Consider the following 27000-nt stretch of genomic DNA (forward strand, 5'->3'; position numbering starts at 1 on the left):
TACAATGCTATGGCACACAGCTCTAGTACATATCGCAAACGCTATCCTCGGCGATAAAAAGAGCCCTACTTGGCGCTTCTATCTCCTTTTCTGCATCCAGTGCTACGGACATCTACGACAGGCATATCGTTTTGCAGAGGCCATCGGTCGGAGCATCCTGTCCATGGCACTGCAGCAAGGCAATTTGTCAGCAAGCGAAGCGCGACGATTGATGGAGCAGTTTGAAGAGAACCAGTTAACCAATCCATCAGAGGGCATTCGGGCCACGTTCATGGCTGACTTGAATCTTGCCATGACGGATCCTACGGAGGCAAGCGTGGAGAGCCTGGCTGAGAGGTTTGAGAACATAGCGTTGTTCCGAGAGTATACGAATGTGGAGGCCTTAAGCGAGAATGAACTGATGGAATTGGATGACAATGCTTGGGATACGCTGTGAAAACTCCTTGCGGTTGAGGCAAGTGGTGTGTTGCCGATAATCGGGCTGGATCTCCTGGCAATGATTACCATGCAGTACCCACCTGCCGGTCATACCCACCTACCGGTCAGCGAAAAAGAGAATTCCCCATACAAAATGTCAAACTTCACTTGCACAGTGCTTGGCCAAAATTGAAGTTATTTACATGGAACAGATTGTGTCTTACTGAGAGTTTCATGCTGTTTCATATTGGCAAAGTCATTTGTATTTTACACAAGCAGTTTGGTCGCATGACACTAGTGTAAAATTTCTCAAATGTCTCCTTCATCATCCAGCCTCCCCAAAATTTCATCAAACTTTTATCTATAGCAGCTTCCTTTAATCGCCTTGAAAATGCCTCAACAGTCTTATACAGAGAATGATATCATTGAAGCTATACTGGATGTTACAGATAATCACCTCTCGCAGCACCAGGCCGCCCAGAAGCATGGAATGCCCCAAACCACTCTGTCTGACTGATTAAGAGGCCTACCGTCAAAGCCCGAGGTCACCCAACCTGCCTAGCTGTTATACAAATCCCAAGAGGCTAGATTAGTTACATGGATACTTCGACAAGAGGCCTTGGGCTATGCTCCTTCCCACAGTCAAGTTCGCGCCACGGTAGCTGCCCTGTTGAGACAGCAGGGCCGGGAAAGGCCTATCGGTGTACACTGGCTAGCCAGATTTATTAAACGCCATCCAGAGATCGATACGAAGGTAGGAAAACGCCAGGAAGTTTCAAGGTTCAATTCTTTTACCCCAATGGCCGTCAATTGGTACTTTGATATCCGGGAGAGCGAATATGGCTGGATCAAGCCTGAGAACACGGTTAATGTTGACGAGGGCGGTATCATGGCTGGATTTGGTGAGTACTGACCACTTCTGATACAAGACTTACCAATAAATTGCAGATCTAGGTTTGGATTCCTTGGTAATTGGTAGTAGCGATCTCAGGAGGAAGGCCTTCTTCAAAGGCTCGCAGTCCCGCACTTGGACTAGCTTTATCGAAGCCGTCACTGCAGATGGCCGTCTTCTAAAGCCGGGAATTATCTTCAAGGGCAAAGAACTTCAGAAGCAGTGTTTATTGATGAGTTTAACAAGATCGCCGACTGGTATTATATCACGTCCGATAACGGCTGGACAGACAACCATATTGCGGTCGAGTGGCTCAAAGAGGTTTATCTGCCCCAAACCCAGCCAGCAGATGAGTCTGATGCAAGGCTCATCATATTAGATGGCCATGGGAGCCATGTATCTGTGGGTGTCTACCTGTTCTCGATCAGAAATACCGCTGACTGAAAATCCAGGATGAGTGGATGGCCACGTGTTTTTTGAATAACGTGTATTGCTGTTACCTGCCTGCACATTGCTCTCATGGCCTACAGCCACTGGATAATGGTGTTTTCAACGTATCCAAGGCTGCATATCGAAAAGAGCTCCAAAAACTGGCAAGCCTGACGGATTCTGCGCCCGTGGACAAGGTCAACTTCATCAAGGCCTATGCCAAAGCCAGGGAAGTGGGTATGACGAAAAACATCCTTTCAGGGTGGAGAGTAACTGAGAACTGACCGATTTCACGACGGAAAGCGCTCATACATGCCGAAATCCAACCAGACAAGAAGGAAACGACGCCCGGGTCAGACGGCCACAGAGACGGGCAAGTCGACTCTGATAATACGCCAAAGACCAGCCGTCACATCAGAGACCTGGGGGAAGAACAGGAGCCCCTCTACCAGAAGGCGGTATTCTGTGATATCAAAAGGGTTTGAAGTCCAAGAGTCCAAGATCGCCTCTTTGAGCACCAGAATAGCCAGCCTGGAGGAGGAAGTTGGCCGGTTGAGCAGAGGCAAGAAGAGAAAGGCGATACCAAACCCCAATAAGAGATTTATCACACTGGCAGAGGCTCTAGCAGATGGTGACACTATTTCAGAGCCAAATGAAGCAATTGAAGGGGTGGATGTTGTTGAGGATGTGATCGAGGTGGGAGGGATAGAAGAGGATGAGAGGTCAAATTCAGGGAAGGAAGAATTAGGTGTCGTACGCACCCGCACAGGGCGTGAGGTTAAAAGACCCAGGAAATATTAAATATATTCAATTCCAAACCGGTCCAGACGGTCAAGTCAAAGCTGTTCTGTTTGCGCACCCCGATTCAGTGGCATATCTACAGGCATATCCGGATGTCTTAATCTTAGACTGTACCTATAAAACCAACAAATACGGCATGCCCCTTTTGGACTTGATCGGTGTCGACTCTTGTCAACGTTCGTTCTGTGTCGCGTTTGCTTTCCTGAGTGGTGAGTGTGAAGAAGACTATTTTTGGGCGTTAGATCGATTCCAGTCGCTGTGCGAAAACCGCAGGATAAGGCATCCCTCAGTCATCTTGACTGATCGCTGCGTAGCATGTATGAATGCTGTCGATACTTGCTTCCCATCATCAAGGCCGCTGCTATGTCTCTGGCATGCTAACAAGGCAGTTCTTCGCTACTGCCAGCCGAGATTTACGCGCCAGACTCAAGGGGAAAACCCGGGAATCGAGGCTTGGAATGAGTTTTACAGCCACTGGCATTCGATCATCAAGTCACCAAATGAACAAACTTTCCACGAACGTGTGTCCGAGTTTGAGAAGAAATACATCGCGGATTGTATCGAAGAAGTCGAATATATCAAGACAAACTGGCTTGATCAATACAAAGAGAAGCTGGTGAAGGCGTGGGTCAATCAACATCCCCACTTTGACAACGTCGTTACTTCAAGGGTGGAAGGCATACACTGGCTGCTTAAGAGCCACCTCAAAGTATCTACATTGGACTTGTTCGAAGCTTGGCGATCGATCAAGCATGCACTACTCAATCAACTGGCGGAGTTGAAGTCGAACCAAGCCAAGCAGAAGATCAGGACACCTATCGAACTCTCCAGTATTCTCTATGGTGCAGTACGTGGTTGGGTGTCTCATGAAGCTTTGCGAAAGGTTGAGCAGCAACGAAAGCTTCTATTTCATCAAGGCTCTACTCCTTTGTCGGCCTGTACTGGTTCTTTCTCACGATCACAAGGGCTGCCCTGCGCTCACAAGCTGGAGGGCTTATTAGCTCAAGGGCAGACTCTACAACTCGAAGATTTTCATCCGCATTGGCACTTGACTAGGGAAGATAATCAAAGGCCCCTCTTAGAACCCCGCCAGCGAGTCGATCCAGTGACTACGAATTCGTCTTTGCCGTTATCTAGTGTGAGAAGAGAACTTAGCGGTTTTGAAGTCATTGAGAAGGCGAGGCCGATACGAAACCCTCCTTTATGCAGCAAATATCATATACTAGGTCACGCAAGGAACTCAAAGGAGTGTCCACTACGATACTCGGAACTAAGAGCATTGCCCGTTATATCTTCAGACCAGCCGCAGGTGTGTTCGAAAACCTTTGGGTGGATACCCTTTACGACCCCTGAGGAACCAAGGCCACCAGTGATGAAAACGCTCGGCGAAATACAGTGGCAACCAATCACAACTAACCAATCACAACTTTGGAAACTTTCGAATTTGAGAATGAATCAACTTGTCAAGATCTGCCATCCCAGTTGACCATCGAAACAGAGCGGGTGGACCGACACATAACGACTCCAGAACCTCGACACCCATCACCTACGCCATCGACGTGTAGACCGCAGGTGTCACCACAGTTAAATTCGAGAGATCTAGCTTCGAACCCAACTACACATCTGAGGCATGACGATCCGCGAGCCATCCATCAGAGATACGTCAAGTCTAGAGAGGATTGGTATAAGGCTTAACCCCCAGGAGCCTGGCTTGGTAATCGCCAGTATCGAAAAGCAATGGGCTTACCTTTGGGATACCCAAAAGCAAGCTACAGCTGGTGTATTGATTATAAGCAGATGGGGAGGTGCTGCAAAACCTCGACGGGTCCGAGAGAATGGACTAAAGAAGAGATGATGGCTTACTTAGACTGGGATAAAGCAGAAGCTGATCGAATTGAAGCACAAGTAGTTGAGGAGACCGAGAACGGACGAATGTTTACAAGCAGAAGAGGTATGGGCGAGCTGTGGAAGATAGCTCAGCGGGATATCGATGAGCAAGAAGCCTTGTATGCTGCCACGGAACAGGAGGAGAGTTGTATTGTAGTTCAGTCCTAACTTTAGTAGAGTTTATAATGAGCTTATAGCTCGGATAAATCAAGACTATACAAGTTAAAGTCAGCGATTTGCTTTGAGTAAAATTAGTGGTTGATGGGCTTCAAGTAAAACCACTCGAAATAGTTCCAATCCGATAGCGGAGTGAGCTATACCAGATATGGTAACTCGGACGGGACCCGTACAGTTTTAGAAGGACGGGTACCCGTCCGCCTATTAGCTGCCGTTAAATTTCAATGCTGATTACTCAACGGCAGCTTGTCTTAATTATCCGCCACTTCGACCCCTCTTCTCACTGTACAACATCACACGACACAATTAACTTGTGACCCGAACTACGATTCAGACATTGCTGCTAGAGGTGCGGAATACTCAATCTTTATTCTAGAAGGACTTCGAGCCATGTCGACCGATCAGATTGAGATGCGCAACACTAGGAGACTCAGTCTGCCGCTCGAGCAAACCACTGTTGACAATTTCGAAGAATCTCTGTCCGTCAATGCGGTTCCGAATGCAGCTGTCGTACACGAGACTACAGTACCTGATGGAGGCTACGGCTGGATAGCCGTGTTTGGCTGTGCCGTAATTACTTGGTGGTTTGTTGGCACGACATATAGTTGGGGTGTTATTCAAACGGCTCTCGTCGAGGAAGGTGTCTCCGGCGCGTCGACTCTGAGCTTTGTCGGCAGCTTGACGGTAGCTTGTATTGCCATTCTGGCAGTTGCGAACGCCCGGATCGTATCGGGTATTGGAGCCCAAAAGCTTGCCTTTCTTGGAGTAACACTACTGGGTGGTGGAGAGATCCTAGCAGCCTTCGCCGTTGACAATGTTGGGGCGCTGTTCGCCACAGTGGGGGTAGTCATGGGTGTTGGGACGAGGTATTGTCGCCCTCGAAAGTGACCACAGACTGTGCTAACCTGTCTCTAGCATGTGTTTCATGACTGTATCAATTATCCCAGCCCAGTACTTTCAGCGAAAACGAGGCTTGGCCAATGGCATTGTGTTCGCAGCTGGTGGTCTAGGTGGAGCAGCCATTTCCCTCGCCATGGAGCGTTTACTCGACGTGTTGGGACCGGCATGGGCCCTCCGAATTGTGGGTATATTGACTTTAGGAAGCGGTCTCCCAGCAGCGTGGCTAATCCGCGAGAGGGCGCCAGCAAAACGCACTACTTTTGTTGACTGGCGATTGTTTACCAGTCTAAAATTCGACCTGCTGTTTTTATCAGGAGTCATCGCCACGTTTCCACTATTTGTTCCGCCGTTCTTCCTCCCGCTCTACTGCCAATCCATCCAACTGAAACCTTCCGTGGGAGCAGCTATGGTGGCTATCTTCAACTTCTCCGGTGCACTCGGCAGGATCGGGTTTGGGTTGCTTTGCGACTTGTTTGGTCCGCTCAACATTCTGTTTGTCACATTGCTACTGACTGGGATCAGTATGCTGGTTTTGTGGCCTTTCAGCAACACTCTGGTACCACTCGCTATCTTCGCCATATGGAATGGTGTCGCAAGTGGAGGTTTTTTTGCTGTCATGCCTACGGTTGTAGGTAGCGTCTTTGGAAGCCACAAAATGCCTATCGCTATGGGTATGATTGTTACAGGCTGGGCAGGGGGTTATCTCATGGGCGGTCCTATTGCTGGATATATGTTAGGTAGATATGGTGGTATTGAGGGTGGCATAATGGCCTTTAGGCCAGCAATGTACTACGCCGGGTCTATGTCGCTCGGTGCAGCCAGTTTGGTGGCGTGGATGCGATTTAGGATCGACGCTACGATATTGCGCAAATTATAATCTTTAACGTAGACGATAAGCGGGTGTTACAGATAAGCGAGTGTTACAAAAGTCTTCATCTTAAAAATAAAAATCGCAATAAAAACACAATAAAGTATCTAATCGTTTAATTCTAATTGCTATTCTCTTCTGCAGAGGCCTCAATACCCTCTTGACAGGTCCTTGCATTATGCCCGGCCTTGCCGCATCTCCCACAGCGCCGAACCCCAAGTCGCATCGACCTTCCCTGACCACCACTTTTCGACAATTCGGCCACTACCTGCATATCTATATCTATCTGATCAGTTAAATCCCGACCTTCCTCTACTGTCATCTTCCCTCTATTCCGTAGGCGGGTTCTTTTTTCTCTGCGCCGTCGGCTAAGTATCTCATTCGCCTGTCGAAGATCTTGAATCTCAGCCCTCATTAAAGCCATCTCATGTATAACTGCCTTCGTTCCTTTTGAAAGAGACTTTAGTGCTTCTAAAATTGACTCTGGAGAGCTGCTTTGATGCCTTCTAACTCGTCTTTCAAGGTATTCAGACTGCAATTCAGCCTCAATAATTGTCTTCGGGGTCTTTGAAGTCCAAGGTTGTGCCTGGCCTGCTTCCTCCTCAGCAGGTGTTGGAGTCCGTAGCTGCACATCAAGCTTTGAGACTACACTTTCTGGATCAAAAGGGACAAGGCCAGCTCCCTTAAAACCTCCCTTAATATTCTTCTCGGTCATAGTAGCCTGAAAAGCGGCATAAAAGGCCGGGAAGAACTCAGTCTTGGAAATATGTGTTATAGAGCTTCTGATTAGATGCTCAATTTCTCGACCATATGCCTTTTTCAGCGGCCCAAAGCACCCGACGTCAAGAGGCTGAAGTAGATGAGATGAATGAGGCGGCATACAAAGCGTAATAATATTATGCTCCTCACAATATATCTCAAAGTTGGTCGAGTGGTGACTTTCGTGACCATCAAGGATCAGAAGACGATAGGAACCAACTGATCGATTGGCTGTACATCGGTCAAAGTGCTTTAGCCACTCGAGACCCGTCTCATTATCTGTCCAGCCATTTTGGGTCGTGGTGATAGCCCAATCGCCCGGGAGGTTGCTTTCTCGGTACCAATTGGCAAGGTGATATTGGCCTGCAACCACGATAAATGGATCAATTGCCCAGCCTTCCGCATTAATCGCCTGGATAACTGTAACCCATTCCCGATTTCCAGGCTGCACAGATTTAGGCTTTCCACGCCTCTCTGCGCCTGTAATAACTATACCGCTTCCAATCATGCCCATCATAAAGCCGGTCTCATCAAAGTTATAGATATCATCTGATCGGATACCATACTTTGCGATTGTATTCTGTACGAGCCTGAACCAATTGCAAATAGTAGTCGGATCTTCACATCTAGCCCTTTGATAGTCATATCTCCGCTGAAAACGCGTCTTGAGGTCTGGTTGCCGCTTGACGAAATTGATAGCCCAGCGCTTGCCAACTGGTGATGCATCGCGATCAGCAAGCAGTCCATTGGCCATTTCTTCAACACTACGATGCCGGGGAGGAAATCCTCGAGGATCGAGGTCGAGAATATACTGAACTATGATCTGTTCCTCTAGATCAGATAGTTTCCGCGACTTCGGGATAGTATTATGTATAGAGAGTATGCCTTTGCGTCGGCGCCATAGCTTCATAGGGCCAACTTCATATATCTCTGCAGCTCGTCGGAGCTTTAATTTAGGGTTAGTTTGGAGCGCCTGAAGAGCAAGAAGAACTCTAGCCTCTTCATTTAATTGTGGCATATTGGGTGGTTGAGAATTAATTGATCAGATAGAAAGTGAGGTGTATGAGGGATTTTTGTAACACTCGCTTATCTGTAACACCCGCTTATCGTCGACGTTATACTAGTTAACGTGTTTGATAAGCGAGTGTCCCAAAAATCCCTCACCTTACATTATCACTATTTAATCAGATAATTCTCAACTACCCAACATGTCACAGTCTTTATATGAGGCTAGGATCCTTCTTGCCCTCCAGGCTCTCCAAAATGACCCAAAATTAAGTAGCCGGAAGGCCGCAACTATATATCAAGTCAATTACCATACCTTAAATCGCCGCCGGCAGGGAATTCAATCAAAACATGATATTACCACTAAATCACGGAATCTATCTGATCTTAAGGAGCAGATAATAGTTCAATTCGTCCTTGACCTAGATTCGCGAGGATTTCCCCCGCGCCGCGAATTTATAGAAAAAATAGCTAATTCTCTACTTACCGACCGCAATACATCACCCATTGGCATACGCTAGGTTCATAACTTTATCTAACAGCAACCAGAGCTTAAGACACATCGATTTCAGAGATATAACTATCAGAGAGCTAAATACAAAGATCCAACTATTAAGCATAACTGGTTTTGCCTCATAGAGAATACAGTTGCAAAATATGGTATCCAATTAGATGATATGTGGAATTTTGATAAGACCGGCTTTATAATGGGTATGATTAAGCCCGGAATAGTTGTTACAAGCTTAGAAAGGAAACGGATACTAAAGAAAGTCTAGCCTGGAAATTGCGAATAGATTACTGTGATCAAGGCGATTAATGCAGAAGGTTAATCGATCCCGCCGTTTATTATTAGTTCAGGCTAATATCACCTTGCTAATTGGTATCAAGAATGCGACCTGCCCGGCGATTCAGCGCTGACCTCAATTCAAGTATCAAGTCAAGTATTTCAAGTAAGTCAAGTAAGTCGATGACCCAGTTTATTTCAAGTAAGCAAGTTCATAATGCTTCAAACTTGATTTACTTGAAATACTAGATTTTATGGATGTTCCTATGTGACAGCCCTGTGAATGTTGAGGCTGTTCGGAGTCCCAGGCATAGGGTAATCAATTGAGTGTGGTGCCCCAGTTGATTACACCAATGGAACCCAGGAACGCGGCAGGGGTGGCGCGACTACGTGTTTTGTGTTCGCTCGCGTGGTGGAAACACCTGGTTCAGAATTAACGTCGCTCCCTGATGAGAAGCATCTGTATTTCGCGATTCGCCGGTAACCCGCTATGGCAGCACAACAACAGTCATTAGAATCAATTCTGGGAATTAGTGGCCAGCGCAAATCACTCAAGCAGCAGCTTGACGCTGCGTCCATCAAGACTGAAGCTGGAAGAACGACCCTCGCCGACCTCCCAACTGTCCAGATCGGCTGCAAGAAATATATACCAGAAGAATACATTGCCAATAAGAATCGCAAAGGTCGAAGGAGCTGGATCCAAGCCCATGGCTTCTTTCTTACAGAAGTCAGTCCTGATTTACGGACATTGCAGACCTACTGGGTATGCTCGAAATGTGATGAACGAGGCAAGAGCTCATTATTCGTCGCCACAAATACAACATCGCCAATTGAGCACCTCCGAAGGTAAATGATATCTATACGAGCCTGATCTTTAATGCTTCTTCATTTTCTTACGGGATGTAGGTCTCATATGATCACCGAGGCGGATGACAATGCGGATGAAGATTCGTATTCGTCTCGCGGTGACATTCACGTACCCTCAAAGCGGCGTTGCTTGGAGTCTCCTACTGCAAGATCGAATGTCAATAAAGCGAAGGAGTTGACGGTCGGCTGGATCGTTACTGCCAATCTTCCATTCACGGCGCCATCGAATCCGTACTTGCGCCGAATGCTCGATTTACACGATGCATTATTAGCAAAAGAGGTACCGTGGAGTCGGCAGTCAGTGCGTGATACTATGCGGAAATTATTCGAGGTAAAGAAGGGAGTAATATCAAGTCAATTGCAGAAGGCAGTCACAAGGATTAGCTTTAGCTTTGACCTATGGACTTCTCCAAACCGGTATGCTTTCCTTGGCCTGCACGCCCACTATCTCGACGCCTCCTATCAAGTCCAATCGCGACTCCTTGCTCTACGCCGTGTATGGGGATCTCATTCCGGAGACAACCAAGCAGCGACAATATATGATATCTTGGGCGAGTATGGGATACGAGATAGGACTGGCGCGGGTGTCTGCGATAACGCCTCATCCAATGATACATGCTTGGCGAGCCTCTATCGTCAACTTTATCCTGCAATGGCGGAAGAAGATATTAGAAATCATCGAACAAGATGCTTTGGGCACATTCTTAACCTTGCAGCTCGAGCCTTTCTCTGGGGAGAAGATCCTGACTCGTTTGAGCGAGAAGCCTTCACCGAGGCGGCTTTCCAAGTTGAAGAGCGTGAGCTTCGGCTCTGGCGGAAACGGGGAGCGGTGGGCAAGCTGCATAACATCGTCCGGTTCGTCAGGGCTTCCCCGCAAGGGAGAGAGCTGATGAAATCTCTGGCTTGTGACCAGAACGACGAAGACGGCTATCAACTCTTTGAAGAGGAGCGAGCTGCCATCGACCTCGAGCTGATGCAAAATAATGAAACTAGATGGAATTCAACCTTTCTGATGATCCAGCGTGCCATTCGAAAGCGAGAGCATATTGACCATTTCATTGCATATCTCGAAACGAAGACGTCAGAGCCCCGACAGCGGGTGCCTGTCCAAGATCAGCTTTCACCACAGGACTGGCTTCTGTTGGCGGAGATACAGAGTCTACTCAAACCGCTCCATGAGATCACCATGAGGTGCCAGGGTTGGGCCAAAGAAGGACGCCACGGCGCCTTGTGGGAAGTAATGATTGGAATGGAGTACTTGCTCAATTTCTTCGAGGAACAAAACCTGATATTCTCGTCACCTGATAGTTGCATCAGTGAGCTGAGAAATTTCAGGGTCTCGGCAACCAAAAGTACGACTCCCTAATTCGTCTTCGTTCTCTTCAAGCTTCTTTGACTAACGGTTTCTCAGGATCTAGCGCTCAACGAATTGAGCAGGGCCGCGGACGAGAGAAACACTTGCCACAGCACGCTCGAGAGGAATACACTGATGTAGTTTTGCAAGATGAGAATCTTGATGATGATCACCGACGATGCGTCCAGATCTCTATTAAGAACTCGAATTCTTCCCCAAAGCCTCTTGTGGCAAAGTCGAGATCGTGTGAAGCAGAAATGGAACATTGAATAAGTCATGATCCTTATATAATTAGCTTCAAGTTCAAAAGCGTTTCTTGGCTTGAGGCGAACTGGACCAGCGACGAGCAACTAGTGTGGCTACGAGACGCTAAAAACAGTGTCCGGGAATTCTTTGAACAGCACTATCCACGTGAGGAGCAGCCCGAGACATCGAGGACGGTGACAGGAAAAGCGGTGCGACAAGACGAGCCCAGTCAATTTGACCAGTGGATGCAGAGCTGCGATCGGTGCATGATGGAGGAAGAAGACGAACTTGGCGTTTACATGAGGCAAGGGCCAGTGCGGCGAGAGAACTTGAACCCCGTCCTGTGGTGGAAGGATCATCAAGAAGAATACCCACGCCTGAGCAAGTTTGCCCTCGACATCCTGGCAATTCCTGCCATGTCTGTTGACCCTGAGCGGACGTTCAGTGTCACCAAGTTAACGGTAAGCTCGCAAAGGCACAGCATAAGCCCCGAGATAATAGAGGAGATGCAGTGTCTACGAAACCGGCTACGCCATCAAGCGATCACTATGGGTGAGGTGGTTAGCTTTGGTGGGGACTTGGTGGGTTGGGAGGGAGGGGAGGCTTAATAGCTTTATTGGAGCCTCAGGTCAGCACCTTCATTTCAAGTATATCAATTCAATTCAAGTTAAGTAAGTTCATGGACGATTTTATTTCAAGTAATCAAGTTGGACCCCCAAACTTGACTTACTTGAATTGAAGTCAGCGCTGATCCGTGCGCACTGGCCGCCGTCAAAGTTACAAAGCACCATTAGTCCCTTCAAGTGATCATCGTGGGCTTCCAAATATGCGCGAGCGGCTTTGGCATCCCAGGTACTCTGGTTTTGACCCTGTTCTTGGAGCAGACCGTCGACCGGGGATATGCATGCTCTCAGTAGTAACTCGGGGTAGGCATCTGTTAGCTGATTGACGGGATCGGATACGAAGGAGTAGCCCGGTGTTGTCGTTGATAGATTATCTCGAATCAGCGACAAATCGAGGTGAGTAGGCTCCCAATCATACATCAAACGGGAACACGATGCTGTGACTGAGCGCAGCACTTTACAAGCCAGGCCACGAAAGTCCACCATCGAAAGTCGTTGGTTGCCATTCCAGGACAGTACCTCGCCGTCATCGCTCCAATGGAATCGGAAATTGGACCCTTGAGACCGTCGAAGAGCGTTGCCGTAAGACAAGAGACTCAAGAATTCGCCCATGGGCGATAACGTGCCATCACACATGTACTCGCGCCGGGCCGCATTGAGCCTTCGCAGCAGCCCGTGACGCGGTGGGCGTGCAATACCACCGTAGATACGGGAGAAATGAGGCAGCACGGCTTCGAGAAAGACCAACCGAGAACAGTATATAAGTCTCGCTAGGACAGGGGTGAACCGGTGAGGAGGGAGGTATTCGTTGCCGTTAGGGGTTGACAGCCCGCGTACAGCACTGAAGTACACTAGCATCGTCGAGCTCGCGAGCCCACCTTCAAAGTCCTCGGCGATAGCAAAGTAACAAAAGCGCAGTAAGACGTCGGCCGCGGGGTCTTGGGAGAGTTGCTCCTGGTTGTCCAAAGACCAAGCGGAAGTCGACTCGGCGTCAGAGAGATCATCTGCTTCTATAGCCACACTACTCTGGCTGTCATATTCCGATGTATCGTGTCCATCACTCTCCTCACATTCACTTTCGTCCTCGCCTTCATCCTCTTCATCACCATAATCATCATCATCATTCTCCTCTTCTTCACCCCCATCATCTCCACTCTCATGATCATTCATACTCTACCCTCCATCCTGGTTATCTGTACGGTCCATATCAGCAGGCTCCTCAGACTGCCAGACACCATCCACCCAGAGCTCACGAAGAGCTCTAAACTGATGTCTGTTCAACCCTCGCCCTGTAATTGCCCGCATAGTTGTCGGTAATAGTCGGGACAGTCGAAGCCAGAAGCAGATAAAGCGCTTTAGTTCCTTCCGGTAGACCTTCTCAGAAGACGGCTTTGCCACCAGCTCGAAGGGCGCTTTGTAGGGGCGGTCTGGGAACCTGGAACGAAGCCATCTTCTCAGGCATACATCGGTCCTCCGAACGGTCTCGCCGCATTGGTCGAGGAGGCGATCAAGCGCTACCATCATCGATGCCAATTTTCGTTCGTCTCGCGCTAGGCTATAGATTACTTCTTCTCCCTGGATACCCAGGGGCATAGGCTGGTTGGTCCTACAATTAGGTAACTCCGTAAGCGCAACAAGGATATTACGACGTGTATCTTGGAACATCGTTTCCCAGCCAGTACGCCGCATCCAATTCGTCTGTAAGGCGATAGATACCGGTGCTGCGCTGTCATATCGTCTCGTACGGCCTCCTTCTACACCCCCTAATCTTGCACACTCATCAGCAAAGAGCTTTTGGGCCAGCAGCTTAACGGCGTCTGGACAAGCTTGTAAGAGAGTACTACAAGGTAGAGAGCCACGGCTAGGGTTATTGTCGGTGATAATCCATGACCTTCGGATATCGTTCGCCGACCAGCTCTGAAATGACAAGCCTTGCTGGATGTGATCACTCAGCCAGTGTCGCGTCTGTTGTCGAGCTGCGAGCTTGATGTCTTTGCTGTGCTTTGATTTGACATGGGCTAGTAAGACTTTTTCGCTGATAGAGCGAAGACCACAATGTTTACAGGCCGAACCCTTATATACCGTAAGGTATGGGTGTGGCGGCGAGCCGTTTGATCGCAGTGGAAGTGTCTCTGGGTTTGGAAGATTGAGAGAATAGATTAGTGGCTTCAAACCACGGCGGGCAGACTTAGTTATATGATGCTTGTCGCCTGGGTGACGCGGCGCGCGTGCAGGGTTAATGGCGAAGCCGCATTCGACGCAAATTATTGCTGGCTCTGGCGAATTGTAGTACAAGCCGAGACTCTCGAGCTTTTGGAGCTGACTCGGCCGCAATGTGACAATAGCATCAGTGTACGTCGCGAGACCTGTCATATTGATAAAGTTGAGAAGGCAGCAAGAGTATCAGATATCCTCTAGGAAGCCACATTTAGCCAAGAATAAAGAGAGAGCTTGATTGCTGCTTCCTTCCTCCTAATCGACGCAACCGAAATTACTACATGCTGTAAAGTTTAAGAGCGCGGTCGTCTACATGGTTGGCACGGGCGTTCGTGGAAGAAACGCGGCGCATTTCGCGTTCTCGGTTTACAGGCCTAAATGGAAATGCGGCGCATTTCCAGAGGGGAAATTCGGGGTAAGAAAATGGAGATTCTGATTGGTGCAGAAGTGGAAATGCGGCGCATTTCTGCTCTACATGCTTGATTAGGGGTGTGAGCCAATGAAAGACCGCGAATTTCCACTTTCACCGAAAGTGAGCCGGATAAAAGGGGTGTAGCAGGCGGCATCCTGTTGCCTAGACGATCGGCAGACTGAACATGAGTACAAGAGACCGACTCTTGCCGCTCCTTTAGAAAGAAAATCAAGTGCTCATTTGATCTTGGCTGTCCATCCGTACATGCGAGAGGTAGCATCTTAGCATTTTGCATCGTGATAGTGGCCCACTTAGCTTTGCGCCGCCTTCATGATGTTCAGTAGCTTGATCGTTTTTTTTGGAGGCGCCCTAACTCAGCTCGTGCTCTCATAAGCTGATCCCTCGCTATCATCCACATTAGAGGCGCAGAGCTCGAGCCTTCGGAATGTCACAGGAAAAAGACGCCGATGGGTGTCGCATAATGATTCAAAAAATCGGATGGGAGGAGAGATGCCAGCTTGTTCCAAGGTACAGAATCCCAGTTGTTCATCAATTAAAGCAAGGACCGCAGTCTCATACTCAATTTCTTCCGCATCTGGGTGTTTGATAAGTTTAGTAACAATCTCAAGATCGGTCTCACTGTTGCTCAATACCCGGTCTTTCTTAGGAATGCCTGTTATGCCAGCTTCACGATAGTATTGCGCAATCCTTGGCGCAAAGTCAGGCGACCGTGATGGAATTCGGTGACATTTTAGAGTCCTCACTCTTTCACGCAACAATCCCGATGCTGTTTCCATGGTCAAAATGAAGCGTATTTTTGCTGACGGATTTTGAAGTCTTGAATAGAGCTCCTGAGCATCCGGGCCTCTCAAGATTGTCTGGGCGAGGCCGCTGGTAGGCCCGGATAAGAGGTACAACAGTAGAAACTGCAGGTTTACCTCATATAGAACGCAAATGTTGCCGAAACCCATGATAGGTTTCTCTAGATTCGACACTGAGGAAGGTATTCCCATCTCATCTTGCTGGAAGCCCCCAACCAGTAGAACTGTCGCATTCAAGTCCTGGCAAACCTTTGCCATACTTGTTCCCACTTTTATAATCTCACAAAGGCGCTCGTTGTGCGATTCCCAGCCATTCTTAGTAGAATCATCGTCACTGCCGCTTTGAACAGGACAATATGCTCTACAAGAGAGAAATGCCAGAAGGAGATTGGTGAGAGCTGTTCCTTTTCTCGCGAAGGGGGTCTCATAACAATGGATACTATGGTTAACGCCATAATCGTGTGGGTCAGCACCTAATGAAAGCAATGCGTTGACAAGTCTCGTTGATGGCACCCTATCTCCAATGGGTTGATCGGGGATCCACCCATTGCGCAAGATATCGGTAGCCAAGCGAGTTGAAGCTTCCCTTGTGAGGCTCGATATAACGAATTCATCGAATTGAGAATACCCTATCAAGTTACTCAAGAATGGAACTTGAGGATCCCACGGATACTCATTGGATCGGATCAGCTGCTTGTCGTAAAGGGGCTTCATGATATCAAGCATGTTAATAGCGACTTCTAGTCCCCTACTTCCTTCGAGTTCTGATAATTTGATGATCTTGTCGAAGATGCTGTCGGCTTTTGTTATAATCCCCCAATGGGTGTTACAGGTAACAAGAAGACAGAGTAAACCGTTAAAAAGGCGGGTATGCATGACTGTTTCGGACAGGGACCCCCATCCTAGGATACTTCGGCCAGCTTCCGTGTCTCTCAAGAAGTCGTGGGCCGTGCGATGGATAAATGATATGCGGCTCAATGCCGGATCGACGGTGTTGCGTACATCTTCGGATGTGAAATCATCCGTGGTAAAGGGCTGGACTGATTGTGGCTCAATCTGTAAGAGCCCTGCGCAACGTGTGAGTATAGAGCGTTTTGTCTCATCGCATAACTGTCGAATTCGCGCAAGGCCCATCCTGTCTGAGCTTCTGAGAATAGTTTGTTGTGTTTCGATGTTTTCAGCACATGCGACTTGAAATAATGTGGGCAAATCCGTTAAGCTGCCGTCACAACGATAATTGTTCCAGTAGTACATCGTGAAAACCGTCGTCTGCTGGAGAGCGTAGCGGAAATATCTTGCAGCTGTTTCTCGATACACGGAGTTATTCTCGTTTAGCCTTCGCCACATATCGATATATAGCCTCTCAAGATCTGCAGGAAGTTGATCCAGACGAGCAAAGAGAAGATCATCTGAATCATCATTCTCGATCCCTTCAATGAGACTTCGAGTTGCGATTTGGAGCCACAAAAACACCCCTTGGGCTTTGTCAACGAGCCGTTCTGTTAGCTTTTCGTAAGTGCTGAATGAAATGCATTGACCTGAAAGCAAAGGTTTGAGCTTTTCGCGTACAAAGATGCGCATGTCAGGTCTCGTTAGGTCTTCAAGTAGGATTCCAGGTGGGTTCATGACCTCAAGCCACCTCATGATCTGGACCTCTGGTCGGGTAGCAATACATAACTTGACATTGGGAAGATTCAAGATACCCTCAATCGACTGAATTAGCTTGCGATAGCCGTCTTCATTTCGAATTTCATCGAGGCCATCGATGAAAATGCACAGATGTCTAACATTCTTGTTGGAGACATATTGCAAAACAGCATCCAAATCTTTGATAGACCAGTCACTATACTCGGTGTGTGAGGAAAGATGTGTGAAGCGGCATAGTGTATGCTGGATCAAATCCCGTTTGTTTCGCAGCTTTTGGTACAGCAATGAGCATAAGAGACCTTTGATGCTGTTCTGTTCATGGGATCCAATTTTCCAGATAAAATGATGCACGATCATGACATCTGAACTCCAACGTTGGAGCAGCTCTTTGGTTCTTTCATGATCCAGAATAAATTTGATAAGGGTGCTTTTTCCAGATCCTGGCTTGCCTTGAATGTAAAATAGTTTACCGTCTGATTGCAACCATTCAGTGAAAGAAGCCCAAGACCCATGAACCTCGTCCCTGTCACTCATCCAGGTGGGGTATCTCGCTGTGTCAGATGATCCAGACATTTCAGACTCGTTGTCGGTAGTTTCCATAGGTTCATAAGACGAGAATATCCGCTTGAATGTCGCCTCCCTCGAGTCCAGAACATCGTTATATCGCTGATTCATGTTGGAGGTCTTGAGGCTTCGCAAAAAGATATCGCATGCTTTCCTTGATTCTGCAGCAGTACTGAATGCGAGGGCTTGGGTTGTCGTGTGTAGGTTGACGGATTGCTCAATTTTAGCCGCTTCATGGGCCAATGTATCCCGCATCTGAGTACTGCCCTCTTTGATGAGATCTTCAAGTCTAGTGTGACCACGTGCGAGTTGTCTCACGAGGCGTTGAGTATCGGCTGCAAGGTGGTGAAACCCTTCTTCTTGCTGTAATGTGATTGCATAGCTCCGCGAACTATAATAATCATTGATTAACTCGAGGACAGCTATCACTGACGGAGACTCACCATAAATGCGACATTATCTCGGTTTCCATTTCCTGCGTATACCTCGACAGCGAGAGTTCCAGAAGCTCAATCTTCTTCCGATGCCTGGCTCCTCTCAGCGTAGCATGAATAGCATGCAGTAGATTACGTTTGTCGCATAAACCAGTCACGAATCGAGCCTCCTTTTTCAGCTCTTGCGCAGATTCCTTGCAAGCTTTGGCAATGGCTTGAAGCTCGTTGTTGTTGACCTGTGGGTGCAGCTTTGCCATCACTTCGCAACGAATCTGGACTCGATCAACGGCATCCGACATTTGCTGGGCGTGGCGTTCGAGATTTTCTTCAGACGTCAGCTTTCCATCGTAGATACCTTTACAGGTGACTATTAAGTCTCGTGCGAACGAAATTACTTGCAGAACAGCGCTTGCCGCGCCGAGCGCTTCAAAACCTGTCGACATGGCTTTGACGATCTTGTGTGTTGAGAATTTTCACATCATATGAGGACGGTGATGAGGAAACACATACCTGCCAGCTGATCAGTTCCTGCTAGATGATCTGATGGCTTTATGCAGGCTGACTAACCCAAGTTATCCATCGACGTATCGAAAGATCATTACCCTTTACCTTATGTGGGGCGAGGGCCCCAGGTGAGCCAATCTAGCTTGCTAGGTTGGGCGCAAAAGTATGAGACAGCCCTATGTATTATTCGCAGGCGATATGAGTCAAATTCTCCACCAAAATGGGGTTGCGGGGCCAACGTACATTATTGCGGCCTCGTCGCTTTGGTCGAAGGTGAGTCCCTGAATGGTGCTTAGGGTTAGCTAGCGCCGATCTGGGGTAAGGGTTATGCAGCACAGAGCAGCTCACGAGTTGGAATTTAAACAGAACAACATCTACTACTTTATTTTATCTAGTCACGAGGAATAATCTGATGAGACCAAATCAAGCAGTAATACAATGGGGGGTTATATCAAATTGAACGAGTAATACTAGATGCTGCTCTGGCGGCTTTGTAAGGCATCTATTCGACCTGGCGCCGTCATTAAATCCCACTTTTGGTATCAACGTCAGCTGAAAGGCAAACTGTTGAAGAGTATTAGAGACTACTATTGCGCGATGGAGCTAGCTGGCCCAAAACTCTCTGCATTGCCAGCCGGTTTGGACAATTTCTGAAGCTCTTGGGGAAAAGAGAAAACAGCCTTGGTGTATTGCCGTTTTCGGTTTTGATGTAAACCCTGTCGAAGGCTTGAAAACGGCTTGCTTGGCCGGCTGCAGCCACAACAGCCCTTTTGGTGGGGTAAGAAAAGCAGACTTGGACACATGCTCGTCTGTATGCACACAGGGACTTAGTGGCGGGCAGCTGACCACGTAGCTGATGCACAGGACCATCGGGTGTACAATGACACTTGTCACAAAATAACAAATGCAGGCGAGCAATTCGATACGATGGGAACGAATGGGCAATCATTAGCTGTAGTGCGTTCCTCGGTTGTGAGGTGACAGGTCTATCCGCCCACCATCTCAGCATTAAGTCGTTGTTGGGCACACCGGCCTGCTCCGCGGAGATCGCCGAGTCCTGACCAGGTGATCTGTATTACTGATTCGACCTTGAAGAAGAAAACCTCCTGCTGCATTAGAGGTATTGGCTGTAACCGAGATTCCTCTCTCGTCCTAGAAAATAAATACCGATGAGTTGCTGTGGGTGGTGGCAGAGAAGGTAGGTAAAACCGGCAAGATGCGGCATTTTTATAACTCATATTGGGCAAATGTCTTTAAATCGTTTCTCCCTAAGATGCAAACCTGCGACAACGCAAAAGCAGTAATGAACTTTGCCAGCCGTATTGCATATTTGCCTTTGTCGAGCTGAGGTGGCTAGGTGCAAAGTTGCAGGGTCAGCTCATCAACTGCCGTCCGTTCGAAGGAGGCCCGAGCGTTGATTATGGACCAATTAACCCTCTGTGACATTCAAGTCCGGCAGGGAACTGATGGTTCTTCATTATGGATGGCTATGGTGGGGCTCTGATCTACCGGTACATGGTAATCTCCCATGCCAAGATCCATAAAGCTGCAAGGACGGAAAAAAGGGCATTTAGTCAGACCAACGCTCAGGCCTCCTTCGAACATTCGACAGTCGGGAACAAGTCCTGCAACCTTACAGCTAGCCACCTCAGCTCGACGGTGGTAATGTGCAATTCGGCTGGCAAAGTATATGATTGCTTTTAGTGTGGCCGCCGGTTTAAGTATCAGGCAGCAACGGGCCGAGGAGATTTCGGCTACGTTGGCTGAGAAAATGGCGCACCCCCGCCACCAGAGACGAAGCAACTCGTCGGTATCCATAATGAGGTGAGATAGGAAGCTCTATTACAGCCAATACGTATAATGCAGCAGGCTGCTTTTTTCTTTAAGGGCGGATCCATAATACAGGTTCCTTCGTCAGGTCTTAGCTATCTTCGCAGAGCGGGCCGATCTGCCTAACAACAACTTGATGCTAATATGGTTTGCGGGGTAAAGCGTGTCACCTCACAATTGAGGAAACATACGACAGCTAATGATTGCCTATTCGGTTCCCCTCACTGCCATGCCGCAATTGTCCTCTCGCACCACTAAGTGACTCGTCTAGCCGCTTTTGAGTCGCTCGCCTGCACTTGTCAGTCTGTCACAAGTGCCACTGAACGCCCGATGGGCCTATGCTTCCATCGCTGTGTGGTCAGCTGCCTGCTATTAAGCCCTGTGTGGTTAGTCTGTGCTGAGGGGCTTTTATGGCTGCGGCCGGTCAAGCAAGCCATTTTAGGGATTTTAATAGGGTTTATATTAAAACCGAAAACGGCTATAGACTAAGGCTGTTTTCTCTTTCCTCGGGGAAGGAATAAGCTCTGTTATCTATCCCTTCAGTGGCACTTAGTCCTGCATGTCTTATTACCCCGCCCTGTTCAGCACTCAATAAAGAACGGAGTTGATAGTTTCCAAGAATCAGACAGCACAATCCAGGGATGGCTGTGGAGGTTCGTGTAGACGCGGGTTGCTTTGTTATCTGTGGGGGTTGTAAATATGCAGCTGCTTCTCTTTTCATCCATGCCTGGCGCGGCCATGCAACCAATAATTAGATTTCAACGACTCATAATGCGACGTCTCTGAGCCACTAGCTTGATTCGGAAGGTGTAACGCTGGACCCTGCTCTGCGACTGATTTAATATGAAGCCTTCTAGTTTAATTATGAGTTGTAGAAGGAAAAAATATTCAATTAAAAAAAACGAATGCGCTCCTATATTATTAAGTATCTAAGGATCTGATGAAGCTACAAAAGACAAGAGATATTGGTTGTGTCGCTGAAAACTTAAGCTGCAATTGCCTACTGGATTTGCGTATGTGACGCGTGCTCAGACCGTCTCTCAAAATGGGACAAATAACTCGCCACAGTATGGATTACATGGGAATAAACCGGAGATAGACAGGCACTTGAGAAGTGAACAGGGGTACACGACAATTAGGAATAGAAGAGTAGGGAAGAGGTCCATTACGACTAAGCATAGAAAAGTATATAAGATAGGATAAAGTGGAGGAGATTGAGTAGATGTTGTACGAAGACGATAGATATGTCAGGTTCAGCAAACGATGGTAAAATGCTGTTGTTTGGGTCTGGAGTGATCAAGTTGTTGAACTTGACAAGGGTTAGCCGACGGAAACGCGTCGCGTTTCGTGTTTTAGGTTTTTAATTTCCATTAGTGCGGCATAAGAAACGCACTGCGTTTCCATCGAAAGAAATATGGGTCGGAGATTTTGGACGATGATTGGTCAAAAACAGGAAACGCAGTGCGTTTCTGATAATAATGCTTGAGTAGGTGAAGCGGGATCAGGCCCGGGCATCCAGAATAAGCTTTTGCAAATGCTTAGGATGCAGACGAGGCACACGGAATTAACCAGATACGGCATCAAACATGAATGGTGGTCGCAGCAGCCCAGAAAGCCGTGGAGGTTATTGATCATCTGCAGACATCTATTTGGGTCTATGACGCGGAGTATAGGCTACTCTTGCACTGATCACCGCTTCCCCACCACTCACAGCTAACCCTGGTCCGTCCCCGCTCCATTGTCACCATGCCATTCCTGACCTCGGCTCTTTCCCACCGTTACCCGCTTTGACCCTTATTCCTGAATCCAGGGCTTGCGAGGTTTAAGAGCCACAATGCAGCTTGTTTTGCTAGGGGGTGGCGCAGTGGAGCGAATCCTTCTGTCTCTTTGTTGCTTCTCTTGGTAATTGGTAGGTTTCAATATCATTCATATTGGATGTCGTGCTTCAGAATACCACAGGTCGCATCCTAGGTGTAACGTCGGATGGGGGGAAACCGGCCACCCCCGGAAACCGGCCACCTTACACTAACAGATAATAAAAATAAAGGATTTAATAGCTTCCTCTATATAGCTTTAAATAAGAATTATAGTGTCACGGGCTGGGCTCGGTAGGGCAGGTGAACGGGGAACGCTTCAGGCAGAATACGGTCTATTGCTACGGATAGGCACTGCAGGCAGGTCAGGCTCTATTAACAAGACGTAGCTCGAGGAGCTACGTTCAGGAACTATCTGGTCGGTAAACAAAGTCTCTGCGATAACGTATCGCCACGTGATCCGGATCTACCTTGTTAGTGGTCTAGGGTAGGCCAGTCTGGTCGAGCTGTGACATATAGATAATTTTTATATACTACTAATATAATACTATATAAAAGTAATTTTATTTTTTATATATAATATATAGTTATTATATAATATAAGTTTAAATAGAGTTTAAAAGTTAAGAGATAAGAAATGTTTTAAATTAAATATTAAATCTAATAAAAATAATATAAGCTTAAAAAGATAAGATCTGAGCTTTTTATTACTTATATTAAGTATAGAAAAATACTATAAAATTATATAATTTCTTTAAATAATAATAATAAACTTTTAAAATAAATCTTAAGAAAATTTATATAAAAATATAAATTATTTTAAAATTTAATTATAAATTAAATAAAATAGCTATTTAAATACTTTAACTTATATAAACTGGCTTATAAGCTAAAGTAATATAATATATTTTAATATTTATTTTATTAAGCTATTTTAATACTTATAATAATAAGTAAGTTTATTATTAATAATAAAACTTAAATTATTAAATATATATTAAATATTAAGTAATATATATTATATATTCTCTTAATAAAAAGCTTTAAACTCTTAGTAATTTTAATTTTAAAACTAGAATTTTATAACTATTTTAATAGACTTTATATAAAGGTTTTAAATTAGTTAAGGTTTTCTTAGTAAATACTAGTAATTCCTTAACATTTTTTACCTTATATATTAAAATAGCTATATTTTCCTATATAAGCTTAATATAATTATATAGTATTTTTTTTATATTATATAAGCTATTTAACTATATAAATAAAACTAGAAAAAAATTATATTAGTAATCTATAATATCTTATTAATATTTAAAAATGTTATATTTTCTTAGCTTATAGTAGAGGAAAAGTGGCCGGTTTCTGGGGGTGGCCGGTTTCCGGGTGACCGACGTTAGGATACAAGGTTGCTGCTGGTGCTGAAGCCCCCTGCCCTCCGCTAGCCCCAATTTACTGATGCCTGAACCTCAGACCCCAACGTTTCAAGCGATATCGTGCAGCGTCGGGTTGAAGGCAGAGGTTTGATAGACAGCTACCCTACTGTTCGACGTAACTCTGATCTGCCATGATCAAATGGTAAGTAATATCCATAGATAACCTCATCCACGGCCGTTGGTCTTACAGTCAATGAGGCCATGGAGCATCTACAACCCCTTTCCGTACGTACTCTGGCGCCGATGCTGCCGCCCGGGTAAGCCCAACAGCATCTCACTATCAAGATCCCTCATACGAGCTAAGATGGCGTCATGGCTAAACACAGCGATGGGTGACTGCCAAAACTGCCGTGCTACTGAATGAGACCTAACACCGTATTGTGATGGTGGTAGAAGCCCTAATCTGGACTAGAGTTTAGGACGGAGGGGAGGGGAGACTGGTGAAACCTAACGCCCGTACATTCTCTTTGGTCCCGTCCCCACCCAATTTTTTCCCAGCGACCATTCGGTCTTGTTTCGAGGGCCTGGAGTCTGGAGGCTAAAAACGAAGACCAAACGTCAAATCCTTCACAACCATCCCAGGTCTACAGTATTTGATAAATACTGCTTCTCCAATGTCTCGAGAAATATGACATATCAATTATAGCAAATCCGGGTAGTCATGGTTAAAGATGCGTCGCTCACCGACTCTATTTGACTGTCGTCACAGAGCTCAATCATTAAGCCATCCCCACTTTTGCGCACAAACATTATGGCAGCTGGATAGCCATGTTCGCTGGGACTGGCACGAATTTCGTAAGCGCTGGCTTCCTAAAATGTAGCCCCGGGCCCCTCAGCCGCATCCCTAATGGCTCAGAAATACTCAACCAATAAGGTTGATTCGCCTGTGAGAAGGTTATTTTTTTTGCGGAATGACCGTTGCGGCCCGTGCCTCAGTCTAAGCGCGCCCGCCACTCATAGGTATTTCAGAGTGAAAAATCACAGAAATAGTACAGTAAAGCAAAGACGTTTAGACTATGCCACTAAGGATCTTGGATATGCCCTCGATAAGCCAGGAATAACCAAATCGCGACATTATAGACCTAGTTGAAGGTATCGGGCTCGCATAGTAGGCATAATGCGGTATCGGCTGCGCAGTAATGGATGAATTTAGCATGTAAGCCTCTTGAGCCACTTACCTGTTGCTAACCAAGTATGAGCCAGGATGCATTGGACTTTCCACATGCACGATTTGGTCACCAAGGTGTCACTCATACCGCTTTCCAACGAATAGCAGCTGGCTTTGCTTTTGAGGTAGGATTTGGATTAGGAGACGAAGACACAGAACCACAAGATGCGCGCTGAATCCAACCAGCAAGAGGACTCAATACAAATATGCAATGTCTGCCTCAGTCCTTTGCGGCTGTTCAGATAACCTTTGCTCTATCACGGTAGCTGATCATCCTCACTGAGATTCGTCACCTTCTTGATCAGACCGGACAAAAGAGACATCTTGATCCTTTCCAATCTTTGAAGCCAATATGAAGGTCTCTAGTGGGGTGCATGCTTGCCTCCTTGGCGTTCTTACCCAGCATGTTGCGCAATCATGGGCGCTACTAGGAGAGGCGAAAGCAATGGTTGAAGACTCTATGGAGTGGATGGACAAGTTCTACGACCCGAAGATCTCACAGCTATATGACCTCGAATCTAAGGCGGCAATGAACCACGAGACACTAGCCTCTACATGGTATGCGGTCGGACTTCTTGCACGGAACGGCGACGGTGACGCCTCAAGGGCTGAGGATGTCATAAGATACGTCATCAAGGACCAGCATGACAACCCCAAAGACTTGTGGTATGGCGACTATACGCGAGAGCCGGAGGAGCCAACTGTTGGAACACCATGGTACCCTGCCCGCATGTACGGATCGTGGGACCCGAACTGGCGAGGCTTCGTCGGTCTCAGCTTCATCACGATATACGAAGAGTTCGGTGACCTGTTGTCTGACGATTTGAAGGGGCTTATACTGGAAAGTCTACGTAACTGCAGCATTGGCGGCTCATACCGCGAGGGTGGTGTGAACGGAGATAACCTCTATCCATCTTACAGTAACACTGCAATCATGCGTGCAATCGAGACAAGCTGGACCGGTCGCCAAATAGGCGATGACAATATGACACAGGCTGGAGAGGATTATGCGAAGAAGATTATTGACCTCTTTGACTTGCATGATACGCTTTCTGAATTCAACTCAGCGACTTACACCGGCATTTCACTCTTTGGTCTTACACTATGGTGTAAGTATGGCCATGGGGATAGTATTCTCTCCCAAAGAGGTCCAGATCTCCTGCGCGGTGTCTGGAATTACACATCGCAACTGTGGAATCCGGGGATGCGGAACCTCGCTGGTCCATGGGACCGTTCATACACGTTCGACATGACCAAGTCTCTCGGCATCCTATCCCACTTTCTCGCACCCATTATCGGTAGAAAAGAGGCGGGTGTATGGCAGTACCCGGAAGTCATGAGCCATGCCCGTGACTGGGCTTGGGCGCCACTCATTGCCGTCCACTCGGAATTCCACAACTCATTGCTTTCGGAGGATCTTAAGGAGTCACTGAAGATATTTGATGGAGAGAGGACATACAAAGGGAAGGCCTACTATCCGCCCTACGACCTTGATACCCGTAATATCACGACGTGGCTCAGCGAGTCGCTGATGATCGGAGCTCAGTCGTATCGGACGCAGAGCGCAAACGGACCGTCGAATAACAAGGCCCAGTTCCATCCCGCTGTTGCACATTGGGCTTATGGAGATGATAGCATCGGATGGCTCAGCGTAAGTTAATACGGCTTCAGAATTCACTCCTGTCTTTACTGACGCAACACCCAGCTCCGTCCTACTGAGGCCCACGTCCTGATGCAAGTCTCGCCAAAGAAGCTGAAAGTGACTTATCCTGAGGGGACCAGCAGTTCTGTATTCACTTTTGTGGCCTCTCCCTCACTTGCGAAGAGGGATGTCCAGTCGTGGGCTGACATTCAAGGCATCTCGATATCTGTCTCTGGAAATGCAAATCCCGTGCCGAAGGTCACATTCGCTGGCCGATATGGTGGTTTAGGAAGTCCAATTTACGACTACAATTATTGGAGTTTGGTTCATACGATGCCTCCTGGATTTGAGGGCGCCCCTGAGATTATCATTGAGTTCGAATGAGACGTACCCTCAGAGGGATGAAGACCAACCGGTTCATTACACTGTTCGTAGGCACAAATATCCGTATCATAGATCTGTTATTGTGCTCTTCTTGTATAGACCTGACCCCTGAATTGATATC

At 47.2% G+C, this 27000-nt stretch overlaps 6 protein-coding genes across 6 annotated transcripts; 3 read left to right on the plus strand and 3 right to left on the minus strand.

Annotated features, from left to right (window-relative positions):
• Positions 1-4: 4 nt before the first annotated feature.
• On the plus strand, positions 5-436 carry FOXG_22087 (uncharacterized protein; the record flags this gene model as incomplete). Its single annotated transcript, XM_018402472.1, has 1 exon — positions 5-436. The coding sequence occupies one exon, from the start codon at positions 5-7 to the stop codon at positions 434-436; it is 432 nt and encodes a 143-aa protein (XP_018255922.1).
• A 4414-nt stretch (positions 437-4850) lies between these two features.
• On the plus strand, positions 4851-7164 carry FOXG_15598 (uncharacterized protein). The gene is made up of 2 exons (XM_018395684.1): positions 4851-5469; positions 5519-7164. The coding sequence occupies exons 1-2, from the start codon at positions 4994-4996 to the stop codon at positions 6378-6380; spliced, it is 1338 nt and encodes a 445-aa protein (XP_018255923.1). The 5' UTR covers positions 4851-4993; the 3' UTR covers positions 6381-7164.
• Positions 7165-12075: 4911 nt separating this feature from the next.
• Positions 12076-14382, minus strand: FOXG_15600 (uncharacterized protein; the record flags this gene model as incomplete). Its single annotated transcript, XM_018395685.1, has 2 exons — positions 12076-13157; positions 13209-14382. The coding sequence occupies 2 exons, from the start codon at positions 14380-14382 to the stop codon at positions 12076-12078; spliced, it is 2256 nt and encodes a 751-aa protein (XP_018255924.1).
• Positions 14383-14643: 261 nt separating this feature from the next.
• Positions 14644-18605, minus strand: FOXG_15601 (uncharacterized protein). Its single transcript, XM_018395686.1, has 2 exons — positions 18114-18605; positions 14644-18061 (listed from the first exon to the last, which is right to left on the minus strand). The coding sequence occupies exons 1-2, from the start codon at positions 18545-18547 to the stop codon at positions 15013-15015; spliced, it is 3483 nt and encodes a 1160-aa protein (XP_018255925.1). The 5' UTR covers positions 18548-18605; the 3' UTR covers positions 14644-15012.
• Positions 18606-18985: 380 nt separating this feature from the next.
• On the minus strand, positions 18986-20791 carry FOXG_22088 (uncharacterized protein). Its single transcript, XM_018402473.1, has one exon. It carries the CDS (start codon positions 19615-19617, stop codon positions 19186-19188), a length of 432 nt encoding a protein of 143 aa, XP_018255926.1. The 5' UTR covers positions 19618-20791; the 3' UTR covers positions 18986-19185.
• Positions 20792-25205: 4414 nt separating this feature from the next.
• Positions 25206-26879, plus strand: FOXG_15602 (uncharacterized protein; the record flags this gene model as incomplete). The annotated part of the gene is made up of 2 exons (XM_018395687.1): positions 25206-26504; positions 26559-26879. The coding sequence occupies 2 exons, from the start codon at positions 25206-25208 to the stop codon at positions 26877-26879; spliced, it is 1620 nt and encodes a 539-aa protein (XP_018255927.1).
• Between the last annotated feature and the right edge of the window lie 121 nt (positions 26880-27000).

Source organism: Fusarium oxysporum, chromosome 15 (assembly GCF_000149955.1).
Source record: "Fusarium oxysporum f. sp. lycopersici 4287 chromosome 15, whole genome shotgun sequence".
Taxonomy (NCBI): domain Eukaryota; kingdom Fungi; phylum Ascomycota; class Sordariomycetes; order Hypocreales; family Nectriaceae; genus Fusarium; species Fusarium oxysporum.

Excerpts from the sequence above, each read along its gene's own strand:
- FOXG_15598 (XM_018395684.1), top strand. The coding sequence starts at position 4,994 with ATGTCGACCGATCAGATTGAGATGCGCAACACTAGGAGACTCAGTCTG. Across the intron at positions 5,470-5,518 it reads GTCATGGGTGTTGGGACGAG|CATGTGTTTCATGACTGTAT; the intron begins GTATTGTCGCCC and ends ACCTGTCTCTAG.
- FOXG_15601 (XM_018395686.1), bottom strand. The coding sequence starts at position 18,547 with ATGTCGACAGGTTTTGAAGCGCTCGGCGCGGCAAGCGCTGTTCTGCAA. Across the intron at positions 18,062-18,113 it reads GAGATAATGTCGCATTTATG|TTCGCGGAGCTATGCAATCA; the intron begins GTGAGTCTCCGT and ends TGATTATTATAG.
- FOXG_22088 (XM_018402473.1), bottom strand. The coding sequence starts at position 19,617 with ATGCTGAGATGGTGGGCGGATAGACCTGTCACCTCACAACCGAGGAAC.